The sequence below is a fragment of the Cololabis saira genome, chromosome 1 (assembly GCF_033807715.1).
Source record: "Cololabis saira isolate AMF1-May2022 chromosome 1, fColSai1.1, whole genome shotgun sequence".
NCBI classification, from domain to species: Eukaryota; Metazoa; Chordata; class Actinopteri; order Beloniformes; family Belonidae; genus Cololabis; species Cololabis saira.
Genome location: NC_084587.1, coordinates 54,356,554 through 54,380,505, shown reverse-complemented (window position 1 = coordinate 54,380,505; position 23,952 = coordinate 54,356,554). Strand labels below are relative to the sequence as shown.

Genomic DNA, 23,952 nt, shown 5'->3' with positions numbered 1-23,952 from the left:
ACGTCGTTTTCTGAACACCACCGATACAACCAGCGACGGAGCGAGAGCATGCGACTAAACATGTCATCACTGGTCAAATTGGGGAGGGGGCCAGAGAAACCTACGAATTTGTTTGGCCACCGTCAATATTTTCTTGTATTTTATATTCTAAAGTCACACTTAAAAAGTAAGACCCCGTCCACACGTAGCTGGGTATTTTTAAAACCGAATATTTCCCCCCCTCCGTTTATAAAATAATTTGTATCCACATTACATCGTTTAAAAAAAAAACCCTTCCACACATAACCGAAGATCTGCTTTTTCGACCACATTCATAAGCATTCTAAACCTGTAGATCATCTGCGGCTCCCGGGGAAGCTGCACCTCCGCGGCGCGCAGCTTCCCCGGGAGGCGCGTCTCCTTCTCTGTAAGCCACAGTTAACGAGCCCGAGTCCCCCCGTGTCCCGGCCACGGAGCTGCCGCGTTAATATCTTAATATCTTCGGTTTAGCAGATACCCGGCTACGTGTGGATGGGGTCTAACTCCACTTCTCTGTCACTCCAAACGAAAGACTCTCGTTCAGTCTTGGAAGTAACTGGCAGTCAAGGCTGATTTATGGTTCCGCGTTACACCAACGCAGAGCCTACGGCATAGGGTACGCGGCGACGCGCTCCGTACTGCCCCCTGCAGGTTTGGCTGCTCATAGCACCTTAACAGCGTTTTCATGCCGCTTCATGTAAACGAGGATTTTTTTGAAAACGTAGAGGGGGAAATATCCGTTTTTGTAAATACCCGGCTACGTGTAAACGTGGCCTCAGACCCTTCCAAACTGAGCTGGCATTGTTATCTGACATATGTAGCAGTTATCACTGTTAACTTTAAATCTATGTCTTATGAACTTGTTTGGCAGATAGATACAAGGTAGAGTTTTGAAATGTATTTCTTTATATTTTGGTGGGAGGACAAATCTTAGTGAAGGAGCTATTTCTTTATCTCTGTTAGTTTATTTTTTATTTTTTTATTTTGTTTATCATTGTTCGTTTATGGGTCAACACTAGGGGGCACTAAGTAGTTCAATCATTTCATTGAAGGCAAGGTAATGCCGCCCAGGTGTGTCAAGGCAGGTAATGCACTGGAAGGGGAAATGTTTTTTTACCTGAGGCAGCAGGACAGCAGCAGGACAGAGCAGATAGGCAGCATGTTTGAAGCATGTTTGTTTGCTGTTAACAACTGAAAATAAATCATCTTAAACTGGATCCTGAGTGGAAACTGGATTCTTATCTGCCTGAGTAAGCCAAACCGACCTGGTGCATTTTTGGCCCTTTGTAAGTTTTTTTTTTTTTTTTTTTTTTCTTTGATCTTTTTTCTCATCTACAAATGGCCACGAAATAAAGTAAAAAAACCTCCCTTTTTTGGAAGAAAGTAAACCCACCCTTTTGAAGAAAGTAACACCCTTGGACCAACGTAAAGAAACCCGACCTCGAAACAAGAAAATATGAACAGAGGATCTATTATTGGAAAAAAGGATTCTCTGGATTTCATGAATGAACGCGCATTCTTGGAGGCACACGCAAAGGAAAGTTTTACACACACGGCTCACACGGCAGCAAACAAAGGACCCGCAGCCACGCAATCTTATTATCAGCCCAGAGAAGCCCAGAGAAGGTATGTGCAGGGGATAAACATTGGCCCGGTTTCCCATATCAGTTAAGTAACTCTTAACAGCAAAAGACTTCTTTCAAACCTTCTTAAGGAGCCTGTGAAAGAAAATCGCATTTCCCAGAGTCGCTCTTAGCTTAAGAATCTCTTTCATTAAGAAGGAAAAGAAAGATGCTGCTGACCCAGTCTTTACAATCATCTTAGTGAACAAAGACACAGATCCAGCCACGTCAGGCAAATCAATATCACACCAGGCAATGAGATATTAAAACAATGCACCCCGCACAAATTTTGATCTATTTTATACTTTAGATTTATATTGTTTAGCATTCATTGGTGACAGCAAAGGGGAAAAAAAGAAAAATAATGAATAACAAGTGTGTTCCTGTATATGCTTTATGCATTACGCACAAATAAAACGATCATCATGAATATCATTTATTTGATAATTTGGCTGCTATACAGCATATTCTCGCTGCAAATCAAGCGTGGCCGTGCGCGAAGCAGAACTGTTTTTATGAACGCATTGGTGCGTCAGCACTTCAGTCCCCTGGACGTGCTGTCGGACCGGGCTGTCCAGGCAGCTGTGACACCGATCGTCCTGCCCGAGCCCGAGCCCGAGCGCACCATCACCTCGGGTGATGACAGGGAATTAGTGCATTGAGGAGCAGCGCTGCGTCTCCACCAGTGTTGTGATAGTTACTGAAAAATAGTAACTAGTTACCGTTACTAGTTACTCCATTAAAAAGTAACTCAGTAACTCAGCTACTTAGACCAAAAAGTAATGCGTTACTATGAAAAGTAACTTTTTAGTTACTTTAAATAAAAACATTATTTTAAATGCTCCCATTTCATGCCCCTCTAGCCTTCATTTCAGCATGGTACTGTATGGATTTGCATTGTGCATCGTGTTCTGCATTCTAAACAGTCTACCCACTTCTTCACTTCCTGTATCAATAACGTTGGTTGCTTAGCAACAAGCTGAGAACGGCCAATGAGCTTCAGCAGCAGCTCAAGAACAGGAGCCTTTGATGAATCGTTCATTACAGTCTCAGATATAATCCATGGTGTCGGTTTATAAGAATCTTTTTGCCCAGAAGAAAAAAGAGCGAAGACAACGACCCATAACTATTTTCTTCTCTTGAAAAAACACAGCTACACCGCGGGCTTTAGGATAAAAAGACGCTACAGAGTCGGGATGCAGCGGCTCAGAAGAGCAGTGGAATACGTGCAAGGCGCGGCTGATCTCTGCAATTTGAAGCCCTCTATAATTGTAAAAAGAATTTCACTTATCACGGGTTCTTTTTGGAACATAACCCCTGCGAAAAACCAGGGATTGCTGTAATTCCAGGTTGCGAAACTCGCCTTCTCTTGGCTCGCCTTCTCTTGAGTTAGGTAGCAGTGCTGCGTGTGAAAATGCGCTGATAGTGATCGGTGATCGATTTGCCTGGCATCGATTGATTTGGTTTCAGAACCGGACAGCTCCTCCAAAGAGCTTCTGAAAGAGCGAACCTAAAGAACGGTGTTAGGAAGTCATCTGGGAAACACCCGTATCTTAGGGTACCTTCTTAGTTGAAACCTTCTTTGAACCTGTCTTAAATCCTTAAGAGAGGTCGGATCTGGGAAACCCGGCCATTGACTGTAAAGCTGTATTGGAAAGCAGCGCAACGATTGGAGTTGACTGTCATGTTCTCATTGCTCAGTATTGTACTTTGGCGGTGTTAATTGTGTCGGACATGAACGAGATTGGCGCTGATTATTTGAATTGCTCATGCTGTGTTCATTTGTTGGTCTTATTAATGTGAAATATCATGTAAGATTGTTTGATGCCGTTGTGCAAATAGTTGTGGTCTGAACGATATATTGTTTCACTGCAGTCTTGCAAAGTTTCCGGGTTATGGTGTGTTATATTGTTTTGAGTGAGTTTGCATTCAGTTTGTAGATGTGGTATTGAAAGCCTATATTGAAGACCTGCATACATTTATGGTTATGCTGCAGTGAGTTTATTGTGTGTGTTAAAGAGAGAGCGCACGAATGTCTGACATCACTGATGCAAAGCCAGACGGCGACATGTCTACGCCAATAGAAAAGAGAGACCCTAAATTCACTGCTAAGGGTCTGGCATACCTCCTAGAAAAGTATCAAGGAGCAATAAAATCAAAATGCAAGCAAGCAAAAAAACATATAAAATGTCTTCAAATACTTATGGAATCAAAGTAAAATGTCTCTGATGTGCAACGTGAATTGTCCAATTTCACTAAGTGCTGTGATGAAGCAAAAGAAAGTCATGAGTCTGTCTTAAGCTTGCCTTTACCCCAGGATGAAGTGGAAAGACAAAACAAGTGGTTTCACATGCAAATAATGGCCCTTTTCCACTAGTACCTACTCAGCGCGCTTCTACTCGCCACGCCCCCGTCTTGCGCTTTCCCACTACGGGCCGAGGCGGGTGGAGCCGTGCCAAGCAGATACTTTTTATGAACCTAGGCTGCCGAGGTTTTAAGCGTGCTGAGCCAGGCTGGATCTGACCTCATCACACTACAGGCCACTGATTGGTCGGGGGGCAGGGCCGTCAGACGTTTGAATCAGGAAGCGGAAGTCAGCGCGAGAACGACTGGCGGCTCACAGCGATTTTATTATACAGCGCAAACGTCTGTTTGGTGATCCAACTCTGAGGTGCAGATGTTCATAAACCTGGTGGCTGAGGAGAGACTTAAAAAGGGATGTAGACCGGCGATAAGGAACGATCAGATCCACAGGCGCCCTGTTTTCTTCTCAGCCGCTCGCGGCTCCAGCTGATTTTCTCATCTGCGCCGACACAAACAAAGGGGTTGCACAATCGAGTACGTCACAGCAGCTTCACCCCAACCTGCCCACTTCTCACCTGGGGGTCGAAAAACAAACAAGGCCAAAGCGGGTGGAGCCGGAACGATGCGTGACGAGCCGTACCGAGGCGAGTCGGCTGAGTTGGTACTGGTGGAAAAGCGCCATAACAGTCTAAAGTGATTTTGCAGAGAAGGTGAAAAATGGCTTGTTGATGCTGGCCAATCATATGCACAACCTGATGATGCATGCTGTGAAAATGATGTTGATGATGAAGTTGAACCTGGGGATAGTGTTTCCAACATCTCATGCTGTAGATCAAGCCATGTAAAAGCTTCATCTCAATTATCACGTGTCTCCGCAACATCCTCTGCACGAATAAAGCTGAAAAGGCAGTTCTTATGGAACGTGTTGCAGCATTAAAGAAAAAACATCTAATAGAGGCACAAGAGGAACAATTCAGGAAAGACTGGAATTGGAAACTGAAAAAGCAGCTGCTAATGCTAAAATCCATGTATTGGAAGCTAATGCATCAAGGAGTGTAACATCTAAAACATGCAGGGCAGGGAGGCCTGAGGACCGGAATTGAAAACCCCTACTCTAGATTGTCAGATGGAATGCGATCTTATTTTGAAAAGGCTAATGCTCATCCCACCAGTAATCTCAATTCTACTGCAGCCTCTTACTTTCCTGAGAAAAGGATAACTGACATCTTACCTCCACCACTGGTTGTTCGTCCAAAGGAAAGGACACAGGAACAGATTCCTAAAATATCAGTCAAAACTCATTGGAAGTTCAGCATGCGTGCCCATACCCAGGCACAGAGAAGCTCAGTGGGGCATGTTCACTCTCAAACTCCAATGCTGAGTGATAACAGTCAAAGTGACATTGTCAGTATCATGCAAAGACAAAATGACATCACTACTTTTCTGGTACAACAAAATCTGTCATCTTCTCTCCCACCAAGAGATATTCCACTGTTTAATGGAGATCCTCTGTAGTATCAAGCTTTTATGAGAGCATTTGAAAATGGAGTAGAGGTAAAAACAAACAACTTTGGTGACTGCCTGCACTATCTTGAGCAATACACAAGGGGTCAGCCAATGAGAAATAGTGCAAAGCTGTCAACATCAGCTGTTTATCCGAGCTGCAAGGAACAGGATGGGAAGAGGGGGACTTAAGCCTGAATTATGGTTCTGCGTCAAACCAACGCAGAGCACACGCCGTCGCCGTGACGCCGTCGTGAACCTTCGGACTTCTCCGTCACTCCATTTCTCCGCGGTGCAGTACCCCCGGCGACCGCTAATTCGCGATCTTTTCCTGAATGGTTTATCCGACTTTTTCCAGTCACAGTGAATCAAAGAGATAAGGACAACTATTGTGCAAAAAAACAAAACAAAAAAAATCACACAGACACACACGAAGAAAAGAGCGGTGAAAGTTCACTACTGCTTCACGAACCGGAACTGTAAATGCGTTGCTTCCAAGCAAACCAATCACAGCCCTCTTGGTCTGCGTTTGGTCTGCGTCTCCTCGACGCCTAGTTACATTTTTTGGGAGGTGCGTCAAGCAGGGCGTGGCTTGCGCCGTGGGGTGCTCATTCCGGCGCAACCTGCGCCGCGCGCTCGGCGTCGATTTAACGCAGAACCATAATCCAGCCTTTACACACAGACACCTCCTCACACCTCCCTCCCGACAACAGTACACTTACATCCATCCTCGAAGCCACACAAGAGCCACCTGCATCCACATTTTATTGTATTTTTGCTGCTTTTCTTTTTCTTTGTACACGAGAGCTGCAATGTCAATCTCACTGAACTTGTTCAGCGACAAAGATCTAATAGACTAGTTTTGGCTTTCCCACATTAATAGATGACAACAAGCGGAGACATCAGCTAAGGAAAACAATTGCTACAGAAAAGAGCCTTAGAAGACGCCATTACAAAACATAATGCTGAGGAAAACTAATGCTGGCCTTGGGAATGTAAGTACTTAAGACAAGTAAACAACTGTCTTCATATCCAGTTTGATTACTTAACTTCAAACAAATAGATTTATATAAAGCCTTCTAGCTCCTTGTCTGTTGGTATTGCAAATATTTGGGATATTGCTCTGATTGGATCACACATGCCAGGGAAAATAACCTTTTTTTCCCCTCCCCTATTTGGTGAATGATCTTTTTAGATGGAGTTGCAGACACATGCCTCACATTTCTATTATAACGACCCTCTGAAGGAGTTTGATTGCGAGATTGGTAGTGTATTTAAAATTCCTATGAAAGTACACATGTTGAAGTGCACTGAAGAGAATTATACACACTTTCTAGTAATGTAGGATAAAATGTGATGAATTGCAGGTCATGATGACATGGTAAAGAAAAAAAGGCTTTATGACGAGTAGGGAGGGATTTAATGCCATAATAGGTCCCCTTTAAGCCGCATGATGTCCTGATTTATAAATGTATCTTTGAGAGATGGTACAAGGCTGTGCAGTGCCTTTTAAAAGCTGATATAATAAATATAAAATCAGATGTATAATCACAGGCAGCAAGTGTAAACCTTTTTAATTTATGTAACATGTGCTTTTCTAGTCTTCTTGTCTATGTTGGCACCAGTATTTGTGCATTTTTAATCAACTGCAGTTTATTGTATTCTTTAGAAAACAAAAAGGTAGAACATTACAACAATCCAACTTGCTTAAAAAACTTGCATTAATCTCTATGTTGCACAGTGTTGAGCTAAAACTGTTGTCTTCAATGATAATTTTATTTCTGTGCATGCCTTGCAGTTCTTATAAAAAAAGTTATGACCATATCAGGGTAATTTACAGAAATCATATATAACTGAGCTTATTAACATAGTGAGTATGAGGTACAATATATGGTTTGCATGAGCTGCAAGGAACAGGATGGGAAGAGGGGGACTTAAGCCTGAATTATGGTTCTGCGTCAAACCAACGCAGAGAACACGCCGTCGCCATGACGCCGTCGTGAACCTTCGGACTTCTCCGTCACTCCATTTCTCCGCGGTGCAGTACCCCCGGCGACCGCTAATTCGCGATCTTTTCCTGAATGGTTTATCCGACTTTTTCCGGTCACAGTGAATCAAAGAGGGACTATTGTGCAAAAAAACAAAACAAAAAAAATCACACATACACGAAGAAAAGAGCGCTGAAAGTTCACGACTGCTTCGCCTCGACGCGTAGTTACAATTTTCGGGAGGTACGCGTCAGTGACGGCGTGTGATCTGCGTCGACGCAGACCACACGCCGTAGGCACGGCGTCGTTTTAACGCAGAACCATAACTCAAGCTTAAGAGATGTAAATTCAGATGAAAGGACCCCATCTCTTTTGTAATGTACACCTTCGTCTAAGACAGGGGTGTCCAAAGTCGGTCCTCGAGGGCCGGTATCCTGGGTGTTTTAGATGTGTCCCTTTTTTTATCAAACCGTCATACAAGGAGCTTGGTCATCAACAGAACTATCCAGACTTTGATGACAAGGTGGTGACGACCGTTAATTAGAATCAGGTGTGTTGATGCAGGGAAACAACTAAAACATGCAGGACACCGGCCCTCGAGGACTGACTTTGGACACCCCTGGTCTAAGAGGACTAGCATGCACATGTTGGTGTGTCCTTTGAATGACCAACCAGTTTCTTGTCTTCCATCTAACCAGATTCCTGTCAGATCCTACCCGTTCCTCTATAAAATAAGTGTGGCCAGGTCAATGAGGGAGGAGACCGGACACAAAATTAATTTTTAATAGGATCTTTATTACCCCGACTGCCCTCAAACGAGCACAGTATTAATTTTCTAATTTTGAGAGAAATGTTTTTTGTAACAGTTAAAAAAAAATGAAAACAAGTTCCTCCTTGTCTCTTCTGAATATCTCAGTCTCAAATAAGCAAAACCAATGAAACAAAATCAACACAAATCAAAACCAAACACTAACAAACAACAGTAGTGGCCTATTAAAAAATAAAATACATTAATTAACATGAATACATTTTTAAGCCACTCTCCTCATTTTATCAGACACATTTTACAGTACATATAAAGTTTTAGCTCTGTAAACTTCATGAAATAATTTAATAAACACCATGACTTAACTTTAATATACATTCTTACATATCTCAGTGCAAAATACATTTTATACCATGACCTTAAATGAACTTGTACATTCAGAAACCAAAATCATGTGCTCACTTACTCTAACTTGTAGTTTCAGAGCCTCATCCTGCACCTGGATGCAGCTCACCGGCTCTGTCTCCCCTCTACATGGGTAACATAACATATAGCTTCATAAACAGCCTTTAACACTGAAATTAAAAACAGTAACTAATATTTCAGTACATTATGCCCCACTTACGCTGACCCGTGGTCGTCTATGGCGGTTCCCGACACCGTGGACTCAATACATGAAACCCCGACCGATGAGAAGTATACACGACGTTCTCAGTCACACACACTCGTCAGACAGCTCAATTACCGGTCCGCTCTAACTCCTTCACTCAGTCACGTATTTCTTCTGTGATATAAGGTTTTCACGACTCAAACCCATCACACACTCTCACAGACAAGAAATACACCTCTGCCATTGTTTGCATTACGAAGACGACGATTCGCGGGCTTTGACGGTTCGCGGGCATTGACGGTTCGCGGGCATTTACGTTTACGTCTCGCGTGACTTCCTGGTTCTCACAGGATTCTCAACCTGGCTGGCCTTAAAGTGACAGTACACATTGTATTAGGGCTCAGCTAACACAAAACACAGTAACCCCTGTTCACTTGGCTACATAAGTGTAATAGCATATTGGCTCAGATTCAGCTGTCCAGCCTGCTTGCTGCATGTTGACTCTCCTGATTGCACATAGCTAAAATAAACTCGGGAATATCGAACAAACTGATGTATTTTATTTTATTTTTTAAGCATCTGTACTTTATTGAACAGGCTCATTGTCCTTTTACCGTCATGTTGTCATTGAATACATGTATTGGCGTGTAAACACTTGGCCTCCGCAGTGGGTGGAGAACACCAAGAATTAAACTTGTGAGCACACATTTGTTTTATTAGGGCCCGAGCACTTACAGTGCGAAGGCCCTATTGAATCTGTAGGAAATGTTTTTATTTTTCTTCCGAGGAAATGAGGGCCTTTTTGCCCCCCTAAACATTCCCCAAAAGTCACCAAATCTTGCACGCAAGCCAGGCCTGGCGAAAAATGTGATATTTCTCTTTGTTTGGTTTCTGAATGAGCGTTATGAGGCCTTGAGTAAGGGTGGAGGGAGAGTGTTATACTTTGTACTTTTGAGGAAAACCTGTAAAAGAAATGAAGCTATGATTAGAGAATAACTGATACAACTGTAGATAAACCGTCTGTGCCGGGAGATTTGTTGGCCTCAAGTGCAGTGATGCATTTAGGGACTTCCTCCGGTGTAAAAAGGCTGTTACAATACAATAGTTGCTGTCTTCCACATCAATAGTTTTCATATTCTGGACATTGTTAAGAAATTACGTTGAAATCTCTTCAATATATTTTGAGCTGTATAAGATGCTTTACTTGAAACAATCAACACATCAAATATACAAATACATCTCTATTTCTTAATTCTTGGTTCAATAATAACATAATTTTAGTTACCTAACTACTCAATGGTTATGAAAATTTGCTAAATTACACTGAATTCATTCAAAATGCTTCTTCTTCCTTCTGGTATCCTAACTCTATAAGTGGTGCTGGAGATCCAATCAGTCCTCATTTAGATCCCACATTAACACCAGTATGTGTTTCTCTGTTAAATCTAAAAAAGAAATGATCTTACAGATTGCTGTTCCAAGCTGACGTACCACTAGCCCTTCTGTTGTTCAGTACTGGTCATGGACTGAACTGGATCCATATATGGAACCTCCCATACAAATATTTAATTATAAATAAAGTAAGAGACGTATTTACAAACTAATTGATAGATTATTACTCTTCCACACATTATTTGTTAACATTTAAGAAAGATCTTTGTGTGAACTGTCCTCTGTGTGAGTCTGAGCCTGAAACTGGTTCTGTCTCTTTACTGCCGCCTTCTGGAAAGAAGTAATAGTTACATCAATTTGAAGATTGCTCAGACTTTTCTTTAGTTTGAAAAAATATACTTAATTGACTATTACGTAATATACTTATTACCTACGTTTGTGTCAATGAAACAATTTAAGTTTTTAATGTTATTTTTGTATTCCTTTTATCTATTTTTTTATTGATACAGTGATTTGGCTTTAAGTGAAGGCTAAGCATGTACATATAAAAAAGATTATGTTTAATGTAAATGTGGGTGGGAGGCTGGTTGTGACTCTACTAATACTCAAACCTTACTTATATAAGTCCTTGTATATACATTTGGCTATCATCCAGCCCTAGAACAGAACCAGTGACAAGTAATACACTTCACAGATTCATCGGGGCTTTGTCTGCTGGAAGAACATGTGGACATTTGATTAAAAATACATAAATTAAAGAAACCCAACAATCTAATATTTTATTTTCCAGTTGAAATAGTGGCATCAGAAAAACTTGCATGAAATGCAAATGAAAACACGAGGCTACTACCAGTTGTTTTTCAGTAGGGGGCGCTAACACACAAACTACCCACCAACAACCGTTTACACACCATGAGAAGAAGAGCAGGCCCGCCCCTGTCTTCTAACACGTCCTCGGACAAGAGCTATAAGCAGCATTCAGTAGATCTGAGACACTTTGAATCAGCTAATCTACCAGTAAACATGAGCGGACGAGGAAAAGGAGGAAAGGGTCTCGGTAAAGGAGGCGCTAAGCGTCACCGTAAAGTCCTCCGTGACAACATCCAGGGAATCACCAAACCCGCCATCCGCCGTCTGGCTCGCCGCGGGGGGGTGAAGCGTATCTCCGGTCTGATCTACGAGGAGACCCGCGGTGTGCTGAAGGTCTTCCTGGAGAACGTGATCCGTGATGCCGTCACCTACACCGAGCACGCAAAGAGGAAGACGGTGACCGCCATGGATGTGGTGTACGCGCTCAAGAGACAGGGACGCACCCTGTACGGATTCGGGGGTTAAACCATCTAACCGTTTCAACCAAACAACGGCCCTTTTCAGGGCCACCCACTCCAACCCTAAGAGCTCATATACCGCTGTATTTTAATACATGTTAAGTATACACTTTGATACTTTTAAATGCTTATTACTTTGCAATATGGTGGTCTATAAGAAACATCAAACGTATTAAGTAACCTACATCCCGGTTCTTTCAGCCCACTATAAACCTACAAACTTTGTTCCTTTCTGTGCTCACTGCAGCACTTGTGTAACTTCACCACATGAAGCCCTGCAGGGTAGAAAGATACTGGTCCTGAAGTGGTGAGTCCAACTCCACAAACCATGTCTGACTTGCTCATTTGAACCAGCAGTTCCTTGTTACAATGAGCACCAAGTTTGATCAGCATGTGACAGAAAAACACCGCCGGGTCTCATTTCAGTCCACTTCCTCCACATCCTGTTGCAGTCTGGTGCTTTACATCTGCTGATTCAAGTGTTTACTGATCTGCGTTCGGACCACAATGTCATTACAACAGAAATTGCTCCGATGTAATGGTCCAAACATCACATAAAACTGGAAAACTAATAAAAGTCAAATGAGAGTAGATCAAAAATAATTAAGAGGGCGTGCTGTTGTACCCTGGACATATTTCATTTAAATTATGTTTGTCAAGTGTTGGATAAAAACACTGAGGGCCTTTTATTCATTGATTTAATGTATTTTCTTTGTCCACGCAATGAGGGTTTACGTCACTGAGTAGCGGGAAAGGAGAAGAAAAGAGGCTGTAACGTAACGGTCGGTTGTGTGTCGATACCCAGCTGCTCCAGAGAGAACCGTAAAAACAAATACGTGCAGCGTGGGACAAATAAAGTTGCAAAACAGAAGACGGAACACACTATTAAAGTATTGTGAATAAAATACATATAAGATAAACATACTAGGTGTGTTAAAAGCAGCAGCTTCGACAGCGGCTGTGCTGCGTCACCTCCCCGTCTGCCGCCGTCCAATCACCGACATGCTGAACAACCAGCGGAGTCTCGACCAATCATAGAGGAGCGAAGGCGCAGCGCGGTTTGCCTGCAGCTGCATAAAAGCAGCCTCTCTGACCGAAGCAGCTCATTCGTTTCTGGAGAAGGAAACATGCCTGAACCCGCCAAGTCCGCGCCCAAGAAGGGCTCCAAGAAAGCCGTGACCAAGACCGCCGGGAAAGGCGGCAAGAAGAGGAGAAAGAGCAGGAAGGAGAGCTACGCCATCTACGTGTACAAGGTGCTGAAGCAGGTCCACCCCGACACCGGCATCTCCTCCAAAGCCATGGGCATCATGAACTCGTTCGTCAACGACATCTTTGAGCGCATCGGCTCCGAAGCGTCTCGTCTGGCTCACTACAACAAACGCTCCACCATCACCTCCAGGGAGATCCAGACCGCCGTGCGCCTCCTGCTGCCCGGGGAGCTGGCCAAGCACGCCGTGTCCGAGGGAACCAAGGCCGTCACAAAGTACACCAGCTCCAAGTAGACCAAGACCCAATACAAACCAACGGCTCTTTTAAGAGCCACACACCCAATCTGGAGAGCATAAAACTTCCTTCAGCCATTTAACATGAATAGTTAATATTCAGTAGTCTGGGTTTATGAATAAACTCTAAAATTTTAAATCCACAAAGGTTAATGTGATTACAGTAATCATTTATTACATTCAGTATTGTTAAAGCACATCAAATACCTTCTGACATGGTTCAGTTGAATTACTTTAATAAAGAATTGTACCAGACACTACAATTCATTGCTTTTTTTTAAGTTGTAAGATTAAGGTTTATTTGTTGAATATCAGCATTGAGTTGTGTAATGTATAATTTTAAAGGGGACGGCTGAACGGCTCATAGAAGCCACATCACACTGGACGGCTCATCCGGGCGGCTGTACAGACACTGCAGAATTTGGTTGCTTTCCTCGTTCTCTGAGTTGGCAGGCTGAGGGAAGACCACTTTATATATGTTAAAGCAAGAAAAAAACTGTTTTTCATAATAGGTCCCCTTTAAGTTACTTAAAAATGTCTTTACTCCAATGACTGCTTGACTAAACTGTTTGCGAGGTTGGTCTTTGTTCCCTCTGAGTAATGTAAATGTGTGTTTAGGACATACCTGTCAAATCTCCCGTTTTGGCCGGGAAACTACTGTATTTTACCCTTTTCCCACCGTCCTCCCGTATTAATAACTTCCCGTTTTATAATATTTTTAAAAAGCATTCCTGTGCCTCTCTTAACTGAATTGTGTGAAGACGTTTAAATATCTCTAAAAATGGGATACCAAATTTACTTCCTTAAAGAGGAGCAAGATGGGGCAGAGAGCCACATGAGTTAAAATGACAAATTAAAAATGTAAATGTTTCACTTGAAGACAATGTGTATATTAATTGAAAATATTTAAAATAAATAAATGTGCTTTAATTCCCTTTTGTGTTTTCATTTAGGCTTTATTATAGGAATAAGAATGTCCACAGCATTTCAGTGTCAACAAAAGTCGGCCTATCAGGCTATGAGCACATCATTGTAGTTTGTAGATGTTTGACAGGTCGTTATTTTAGATTTCTTATAAACCTGTCTCAAAATGTAAAATACTGGACCTCTGTTGGGATGGTAAATTTCCCTTATTTTTAAATCCAAAACTTGACAGGTATGGTTTAGGATGTGTAAATACATGCGTGCACACAGACGGCCTCGCGGCGGCGAGACAGCGGCAGCTACTGCCTGACCCGGTTCTGCACAGGGAAAGATTACAGGGCGAGGAAAGGATGGAAGAGCAGTTGTTTCCTCCAGACATCGCGCTGCTGGTGTCTCAGCAGGAACACGTCCCCGTGGAAATGATGAGGCCAGTGGATCAGCTGGTTAGAGGGTCCACAGGAAGGAAAGAGTGTGAACTAGAAGTGCATTCTGGGTGCACAAGAGACAAAGACGTAAGGAGACGATGTGAGTGAGATGTGCCGTCTGGAGACACACACACACACACACACACACACACACACACACACACACACACTGTACTGCCACCATTTCAAGCCTACATGTTTTGCATCCCTCTTTATTTTGCTGACAGTTTTATTTACAGGCTTTCTGCAAAATGCCACACTTCAACCTGATGACAACTGATATTTTTGCGTCCCCTAGATGTCCTGCTAGCAGATGAAGCTTCAGGACGTTTGGCGCTGGAGTGAACGGATGAAAGACTTAAAAACTTCCTGAAGCTTCACCTGCCCATCACAACCAGCATCTTTGCTGGTACCGTATATGGTATATTTGCTGTGTCGTATTGGGTTCAACCAGCAAACACAGAAGCCCCCACATCTCCATATCAGTCTTAGTTTAGTTCTTTCTTTTCATTAAACGCATGTTTATTGATCCATTCATTAAGAAACAACTTATGTCAACATGGCCACCTTTTCCCAGTACGTTTCTATTCATTTTATGAAATGTAATTTAAACTTTGAAGTATTTGGCACAGAAAAACAATCTTGTAATCCAGTTTTGATTCTTTTCCACTGGACCTGATAGAAGGTGGGATGGGAGGAAGTTTCCTTTTACATTTTCAAGAGAGAAAAATGTTTCACAATTTAAAATTTGTGATTAATATATCTTTATTTACATAGGAGACTGTCAGTTATATTAAAAAAAAAAAAAACAAACAAAAAAGGCTAAATCCACAACTTTTCTTGTCATAGAATGGAAACCAAGATAGACTCCGATCTTTAGGGGACAGTCAGTGGAGCTACACCTCCGCTGCTCCTGATTGGTGGATTCTGCTCTGCAGCGAGGCCCCGCCCCCAGGAGCTCCAATGCTCGCTGTTTATTGGATAGAATCTCTTCAAAACTCCCCCCTCGTTTCTCTCTGTCCTGATTGGTGCGGCAGGACTCGTCCCGCTCTCTCCGGTATTTAAAGAGGTTTTCCGCTGCTGGAGACACAGTTTCTCTTGACACCAGTTCCAGAAATACAATATCAACATGAGCGGCCGCGGAAAGACCGGAGGGAAAGCCAGAGCGAAGGCCAAGACCCGCTCCTCCCGTGCAGGACTGCAGTTCCCAGTGGGTCGTGTCCACAGACTGCTGCGTAAAGGCAACTACGCTCAGCGCGTCGGTGCCGGCGCCCCCGTCTACCTGGCGGCTGTGCTGGAGTATCTGACCGCTGAGATCCTGGAGCTGGCTGGAAACGCTGCCCGCGACAACAAGAAGACCCGCATCATCCCCCGTCACCTGCAGCTGGCTGTCCGCAACGACGAGGAGCTCAACAAGCTGCTGGGGGGGGGTCACCATCGCTCAGGGCGGCGTGCTGCCCAACATCCAGGCGGTGCTGCTGCCCAAGAAGACCGAGAAGGCCGCCAAGGCCAAGTAAAGCTGCTGCTGAACCCCGGAACACAACGGCTCTTTTAAGAGCCACACACTCCTCTGAGAGACACGATTACCAAATATTTTAGCAATTACAATGTGATTTTGTGCTTTTGTTCTCACATGTAAGTCGCTTTGGATAAAAGTGTCTGCTAAATGACAGTATAAAACCACTAACGACACAAACTAAAGCACAAACGGTTGTATGGAGCAGTAACATCTGCTGTTGTTGGAAACTAAATTGTCTCAGAAGAAACGACCAATAAATACGTCTAGAGATGTGAGATGACTGAGAGCAGATTGTTTAAAAAAAGAAACTAACATTTTCGATTATAGCACTAACTAGTTCATCGGTTGTCTGCTGGTTGAAGTGAGGCTCTGTAACTGATTTTCAGAGGTAATTAAATATATATATATATATATAGCTGTAGCATATAAATAGCATTTTTGTGAAATTATTTACTTTCTCTATAAAGGAAAATGTGTTCACTGGTGTTGCTTCAGAAACTTAGAAGTGACCTTTTAAAATCCAAAAGTCTGTCTGTTAATCTAATGTGGAAATACATAATTGCTCTTTTTTGAAATAGGAACTAATAAAAGGAAATTATAAAATATATATCTACTGATTTTTCAGTAGATGGCTCTAACACACTGTAATACATCCATTAAGGTGGAGAAAACCCGTCCCTGTCCTCTAACACGTCCTCCAAAAAAGTACACAATCTTTTTTCCTTACCAGTATACACACTATAACTGCTACCCAGCTACTGGGGGTTGGTTTCTAGTGATTGGAGTAAATAAACTAATAAATAAAATAGATAAAAAAAAGTAACTAATTTACACAACCGGGACAGAGAGACAGCAGGGGGCGGGGCTCCGGACTAGGCGGGAGTTTTGAAAAGATTCTGTCCAATAAACGGCGCACATTGGGGCGCGAGCTCGCTCCCGGGGCGGGGCGGGGCTGCAGAGCAGAATCCACCAATCAGGAGCGGAGGTCTGGACCGCGTCACCGATTCACACACTTTAAGAGCAGCGAGTCTCGCTTCTCCCAGCATTATTGTCCTGATCCAGAACCAGTCGTCATGGCCAGAACCAAGCAGACCGCTCGTAAATCCACCGGAGGCAAAGCCCCCAGGAAGCAGCTGGCCACCAAGGCCGCCCGGAAGAGCGCCCCGGCCACCGGCGGAGTGAAGAAGCCTCACCGCTACAGGCCCGGTACCGTGGCTCTGAGGGAGATCCGCCGCTACCAGAAGTCCACGGAGCTGCTGATCCGCAAGCTGCCCTTCCAGCGGCTGGTGAGAGAAATCGCTCAGGACTTCAAGACCGACCTGCGCTTCCAGAGCTCCGCCGTCATGGCCCTGCAGGAGGCCAGCGAGGCTTACCTGGTGGGGCTGTTCGAGGACACCAACCTGTGCGCCATCCACGCCAAGAGGGTCACCATCATGCCCAAAGACATCCAGCTGGCCCGCCGCATCCGCGGGGAGAGAGCTTAGACCGTCTCCCCTGTAACCCACAACGGCTCTTTTAAGAGCCACCAACATCACCACTAAAGAGCTGCTTCCAGCAATCTCATTAATAGTTGCTACATTGTCACAAAGCACAACATGATTCCCTCAATTAATATTTAAGCTCTTCCACTATAATTAATAGGCTATATCTAATATGAGCAGAAGATCCTAAACATACCCTAGTATATTTTGTTTGTACTTATATAACATATGTTCCCTGCATCTTCCATCTTTCAGCACTTTATTTTACATATTTATGTAACAAGACATTTTCAAGTTTTACATTCTGTAAATTTCACATGAAAGAATAACTTATCACAATAATCATAAAAAATATACATGTTTGTTTTTATGATTATTGTGATAAGTTATTACTGTCATACCAAAAGTTTTTTTTCCCCTCTACACACATCTGTACTAATTCAGTAGGTTTCCATTGCTGAGCTGCTTTACTCTGACATTTGGGTTAAATAAAAGTTGTTCTAGGAACTTTTTTTTTTTTGAATCAAAACATTTCAAAAGTACAAAAAATGACTAAATTTGATTCAAAGTGCTCAAGATATTAAGACACTGCTGGACTGTTTCAAATATATGACTTGGACTGTAATCAAGAAAGAACAGGAAATATCAGCGTTGCATACCAAATGACAACTGATAGGATACATAACTGACTTGAACTTATAAAAATCTAATCAATAACAAATTCTCAGTTGCATGAGTACCGCAATATTTTCTTATAAGAAAACAATATTTCTTATGTGACACAATTTGCCTTTTAAGGAAGATGTGGTGGCTCTTAAAATACTAAGATACTGCAAAAAGTGTCCTTATCTGTTAAACAGTTATTACAGTTATAACAGTCAGAACACACAGTAATATTGAATAAATTATTGAAAGTTATCTTGGGAAAAGAATGGTCAGGAGCACTGATTCTATGCACATTTGACAATTCTACAGCCATAAAATCAAAATAAATCTAGTTTGATACAGGTGATACATGTGACAGATGCTCTTTATCACCTGCTAACCATACACATATGTTCTTTTCCTGCCCAAAGCTGTGTTCATTTTGGTCATCTTTCTATAATACTCTCTCAAAAGCCCTTAATAAACCGGTGGTTTCTAGCCCTTTAATTTCTATTTTTGGTGTACCTGAAGATTTTAATAGTTTTATTAAGAAGGAGATTAATATAATTGCTTTTTCCTCTCTTGTAGCTCATAGACGTATTTTACTTCAATGGAAGGACCAAAAACCTCAATCTCCCAATTCTTGGTTGAAAGACCTGATGTCCTTTTTATATTTAGAGAAAATTAGGGGTTGCTCTGATAAGTTTTCTTATATTTGGGAACCTATTCTTTCTCTTGTTAATTATTTGGCATCCTTGGAAGATTAATTTAATTTGATTTAATTTAATTATAGGGAAGTATGATATTGCTAACCATGTCTATTTTTTTTAGGGTTCCTCTTATGTCTGTTTATTTTAATTTGTATTTATTTATTTTATTTCATTTTATTTGTTTTATTTTTTTTTGTTGTTGTTTTGTGTGTCCTGTATTTTATTTTATTTCTTTATTTGTCATATTAGTATTGTTTTCAGTCAGAGTTTGATTGGTAATTGGTACTTACTTTGGGACCTGATTATAATTACGTATTTTACAGGTTTTGGGGTGTTTGTTATGTTACATTTTGTTTCATTATTTATTTTACTTTTTTTTGTGTGTGTGGTAAAATAAAAAACGGGGTATTCTGTCAAATCCTTTAAAAAATGTTTATTGTGTAATATGCATTACATCGACTACCCAATAAAGAAACATGAAAGAAAAAAAAAAAGATACTCTGAAATGTATAGTGGATCAAAAAATAACCTACAAATAAAAGAGAAAGGGGTTGAAACCTGATTCTTGTAAATTCTTTGAAACTGTAATTTTATTTTAGTGTAAAATAAAATATAGTAATGTTCCCTTGGATGTATATTTGATACATTGAGGGTAATTGTGCAATTCATTGTTGAAAAAACAAATAGATAGGAAAAGAACTCTCAGGATGAGGTGGTGGCTCTTAAAAGAGCCTTTTTAATTTTGTCCAGCAGTGATGCTTCACTTCTTCTTGGGTGCTGCCTTCTTGGCTTTGGGCTTGGCCACCTTCTTAGCGGGGGACTTGTTGGCTTTGGGGGCCTTCTTCACCACCTTCGTTGGGCTTTTGGCGACCTTCTTGGGGCTCTTGGCGACCTTCTTGGGGCTCTTGGCGACCTTCTTGGGGCTCTTGGCCGTCTTCTTGAGCGCTGCGGGCTTCTTCACCTTCTTGGGGCTCTTCTTGGCCGCTGCTGGTTTCTTGGCTGCTGCGCTCTTCGCCTTCTTCGCTGCTGCGGGTTTCTTGGCGGCGGGCTTCTTGGCTTTAGGAGCCGCTTTGTTCACGGGAGCTTTGGCCTTCGTGTCAGTGTTCTTGCTGATCTTGAAGGAGCCGGAGGCCCCGGTCCCCTTGTTCTGGACCAGGGTCCCCTTGGTCACCAGGCTCTTGATGGCGGTGTTGACGCGGGCTTTGTTCTTGTCCACGTCGTATCCTCCGGCGGCCAGAGCTTTCTTGACGGCGGCGGCGGACACGCCGCTGCGCTCCTTGGACGCGGCCACGGCCTTCACGATGAGCTCTGCCGCGCTGGGGCCGGCCTTCTTCGGCTTGGACACCTTCTTCTTGGCGGCTTTGGCCGGAGCCGGAGCTGGAGCTACTTCTGCCATGTCGAGCTGCTGCGAGAGTCACTGCTAATGATGAGAAGTCGGAGCTCCGACGGAACTTAAACACACCATGAGAACCGTGGAGACTCAACCCGCAGCGCCGCTCCCGTGTGCAGTCGGCGGAGTCCCACCTGTGTTTTCTCCTCCTCCTTTAACGGGTCAAAAATCAGTGTTGGAGCGTCGTTGCAGGCTGACAGAGGAGAAGCTGACAGCGGACTAGTTTCTCTTCGTGTCCAGATAATCTGGAAGTCCGATGTTCTCCGCAGTTTTTTTGTGGGGGTTTAAAACTTCGTGGAGTCGCCGCGGAGCTCGGGGCCGATCAGCAACTTTCCCCTCTTCTTTCTCTCCTAAAATGCTTTAAGATGCGTCTGAGCTCAGAGAAAAGAAGATTTCCAAATGAGCCATATGATTGTTCAAATACCAAAAAGAACAACACATATCCGTAGGTCTTAAATATTTAGTAAAATTGAGATAATGTGGCAGCAGCAAACACACTCATGATGGAGACGCCTGTGGCAGCGACTTCCTGTCAGACTCAATACGACTGTTGTTTCTGTTTTAAAGTAAAACAAAAAAAAAGATTAAAAAGTTGTTGTCTTTCATTTGCTATTTAAAGATGTTTTATCACTTGCTTTTCATTTCTGATGACTTTTTTTTATAGTAAATCAGTACTACTACTAGCAGATTAGAGCTGTCTGCCAGCACAGGAAGTAGCTTTAACTAAAACGGATTACAGTTTAAGTATTAGGCTACTGAGTCAATGTAAAAAACATAAACTATGATCATGTTTTTAAAAGAACCACCACAAATGAGAGACCAGTGATGTGTTTAAAATCTGTTATCATAAATGAACTAGAAACGCATTTGTTAGTGTCAGTCTTTGTAGGCACTGTTGTCATATTTATGAAATGTGAAAAATCAACAGCAACAGTTTTCAAATATGATCATAATAAGTTTCAGGTCTGGTCAGGAAGTGATCAGTGAATGTTTCAGTGGATTATGTAAAGGGAAATATTTTAAATGACGACACAGGAGAGGTTAGAAATGTTCATGTCCAAAAGAAAAGGACAAAATGATTATAAAGTCATGTGATTGTTTCACACCTCTATTGTTTCTTATGTATATTTTTTTGTTCAGTTTCAAATAAAAAAAATAAAACATTTGCAACGAAAACCCTTCTTTCAGAGTCAGCTGATCTGATGGCAGAGCTCTTAGAGCTTTTACAGAAAGACGAATCTCAACAGTCTCATCAAATGAGAAGAATAATGATGTTTTCATTCTGAAATGACGTAAAAAATAACTGCAGGCTGGTCAGATAGTTCTATTGTGTTCATTATGTCTTCAGTGTTGAAAGCTTTGTGGTTTTCTTTTGTTCAGACAAGGATCAGAGGTCTTACCTTCAAACATTTCTGACAGTTTGACTTCCGATTTCTTCAGAGAGTGTCACGTGATGGAATGTGAAACGTCTTATCAGCTGTTGTTGTTCAGGCTGGTCAGAATTCAGGCTGAAATCAGCGTTATATTTGGGTGTTCCTCGGAGCTATCGTTGATCATTAATTAAGGATAAGGATAAGGATAATCTTTATTGTCTCTCTTGAGAGAAATTTGTCTTGGACAAAAACTAGAGACTCCAGGCACCACATATATAACAAAACATATAAAATCACAATAAACAAAAACACTTCGTCATATCCCCCCGCTCTTTGCATGCCCCCTCGCAATGTCCTGAAAAAACACCTCTACACAAAAAATACCTTGCTACAGCAACATTATTGCACTTCCCTCTACACATATAGCAGCATAATCATTATTGCACATCCCTCTATAAATTAATATTCTCACACACAAAAAACTTTCCATATCTTGCTGGGACACAAATTTTCTCCTTCTAACGTCCTCCATCATTACATTTTTTGGTGATGCTTGGTGGGTGTTAGGCTGAGGAGACCAGAAAAACTTGACAATGCATCCTAGAAATTGAACGATCTGCGTGTTTGTTAACCTGGTGCACCAAAAGAAAACCAGAGAAAAGAATCAAATGTTAATAGAAGCTTGTGGAGTGGAGGTTTCCAGCCCCATCTATGAGCCAGACACCAAGAAATACACCTAAACATGTCAGTTCTAAGTTATCTCCATGTTTATTTTTTACTTGGGAAACTCAGAAAAAAAGTGTAAACAGTCAGGACTTTAAACAACAGGACTGTTATGGAAATTATTTATTTACAGTTACCAAGAAGGATTTCTAAGAGCTCCAAAGTGCTTCACATGAACTACAAAGACATAAATCTATGGATCGCACCAGGTCCTCCCTTAAAACAGTCCCCATCATGAAAAAACCCTCACAAAGAAAAGAAACCTCGTGTCAGGCTCCAGGACACGCTACAGCACGGAAGAGGTCAAAAAGGCCAAATGGTCGGGGCCTAAAGCTCATAATCCTCAACATGACCAACATAAACCCACATTCACACCAAACAACGGCCCTTTTCAGGTCACCAACCTGATCTGAGAACATATTACCGACATTTATACACACATTGTACAAAACCGCATAATTCACGACTCTTAGTTTGAAATTGCACAGCTAACGAAACCTTAAAAAAAAAAAAAAAAAAAAAAAGTAAATAGATCTCAGCATAACGACAGCTTTGACCTGAACAGCACTTGGTCTTATAAACTATTCAGTATATTATACAGTACGTAAACCGAATACTCTGTCACTGTTTTACTTACATACATTTTTTAAACTTATATCTATATGTTCGTGAACTGTCAGCCGCAACCGACTGCTGAATGAACTGCTAGTTTGCTCACTTGGAAAGTGGAGCGAGGTATGAAATACAGTGACACTTCAGTTATTTAGTTACTGCAATTATTGCAATGAAACCTATACAATATTTACTGTTTTTGTGTTTGAATTGATTAATACAGACTATCAACTTGCGAATTTAATGTAAATATTTGCTTTATTGTAGCCCATTGCAGTTACGTGGGCATTTTGTTCATTGATTTTTTGAGCATGTAATTGATGTATCTTGTATAATATGCATCTTGTCTTATTTGTATCATACTTTTAGTTTCACGGTGGTGGAAGAGCGGCAAATAAATCTGATTGCACCCGTTTTTGAGACTTCTCTGGTTCCAGGGGCTGCTACACATGGTTTTGTGTAAAGGTTGTCTTGATTAAATAATTTTTTGATCCCAGGAAATAACTGGGACAACAATTTCTATGTCAGATGTGATCACGTCTACCTCTACATCTTAAATCACAGACAACGAGCATGCAACTGGATTCATTTTCAAACTCAGTCTCTGGACCTACTGATTAAATTAAAGCAACACACGACCGACAAGAGTTGTGACGCTTCTGTGGCTCCACGAAAGTTTACCTACTTTTATCCGCTTGTTGACAAAACGGTTTATAATGTGGAGATGCTACAGTGTTCAAAAAAAAAAAAAAGTTGTATTTATGAGGTTTTATCTCATAATTTTGATTTATCATTGGGGATTGTTATGCTTTTATCTTTGGAAAATGCTGCTTCCATGCATTGTATTGTATATTATTTTCTCCTGGACAACTTTTCAGGCTCACACATCTTTTCTTGCTTTTTTACTTTAGAATGTCGGCAAGTCGATTTGACGATCTGCTTCGTCGTTTGCAGCCCCTGATATCTTACTAGAGCACACACTCCATGCTTGTTGATGCTGCCCAAAGACTTGCAGTTACTTTGCAAGTTTTAGCTTCTGGTGGCAGCCAACAGTCTGTTGCAGCGAGTGAACAGACAGAGTGCTGGAGGACAACTTGTAGTCCTCCAGCACTCTGTC

General features: G+C 42.0%; 4 protein-coding genes and 1 pseudogene across 4 annotated transcripts in view; 4 read left to right on the top strand and 1 right to left on the bottom strand.

Moving 5' to 3' along the window:
- LOC133444372 (uncharacterized) overlaps positions 1 to 11,538 on the top strand; it is a 42,492-nt gene extending 30,954 nt beyond the window's left edge. The window contains exons 5-6 of the mRNA XM_061722154.1: positions 5,342 to 5,352; positions 11,222 to 11,538. Coding sequence (XP_061578138.1) covers positions 5,342 to 5,352; positions 11,222 to 11,538 — 328 coding nt within the window. The remainder of the gene's footprint in view (positions 1 to 5,341; positions 5,353 to 11,221) is intronic.
- A 1,118-nt stretch (positions 11,539 to 12,656) lies between these two features.
- On the top strand, positions 12,657 to 13,033 carry LOC133448489 (histone H2B-like). The gene has a single exon (XM_061727068.1). It carries the CDS (start codon positions 12,659 to 12,661, stop codon positions 13,031 to 13,033), a length of 375 nt encoding a protein of 124 aa, XP_061583052.1. The 5' UTR covers positions 12,657 to 12,658.
- A 2,478-nt stretch (positions 13,034 to 15,511) lies between these two features.
- On the top strand, positions 15,512 to 15,899 carry LOC133448367 (histone H2A-like; annotated as a pseudogene).
- Positions 15,900 to 16,974: 1,075 nt separating this feature from the next.
- On the top strand, positions 16,975 to 17,430 carry LOC133448240 (histone H3). The gene has a single exon (XM_061726589.1). The coding sequence runs from the start codon at positions 16,975 to 16,977 to the stop codon at positions 17,383 to 17,385; it is 411 nt and encodes a 136-aa protein (XP_061582573.1). The 3' UTR covers positions 17,386 to 17,430.
- A 2,067-nt stretch (positions 17,431 to 19,497) lies between these two features.
- Positions 19,498 to 20,133, bottom strand: LOC133447902 (histone H1-like). The gene has a single exon (XM_061726510.1). The coding sequence runs from the start codon at positions 20,131 to 20,133 to the stop codon at positions 19,498 to 19,500; it is 636 nt and encodes a 211-aa protein (XP_061582494.1).
- Positions 20,134 to 23,952: the final 3,819 nt, after the last annotated feature.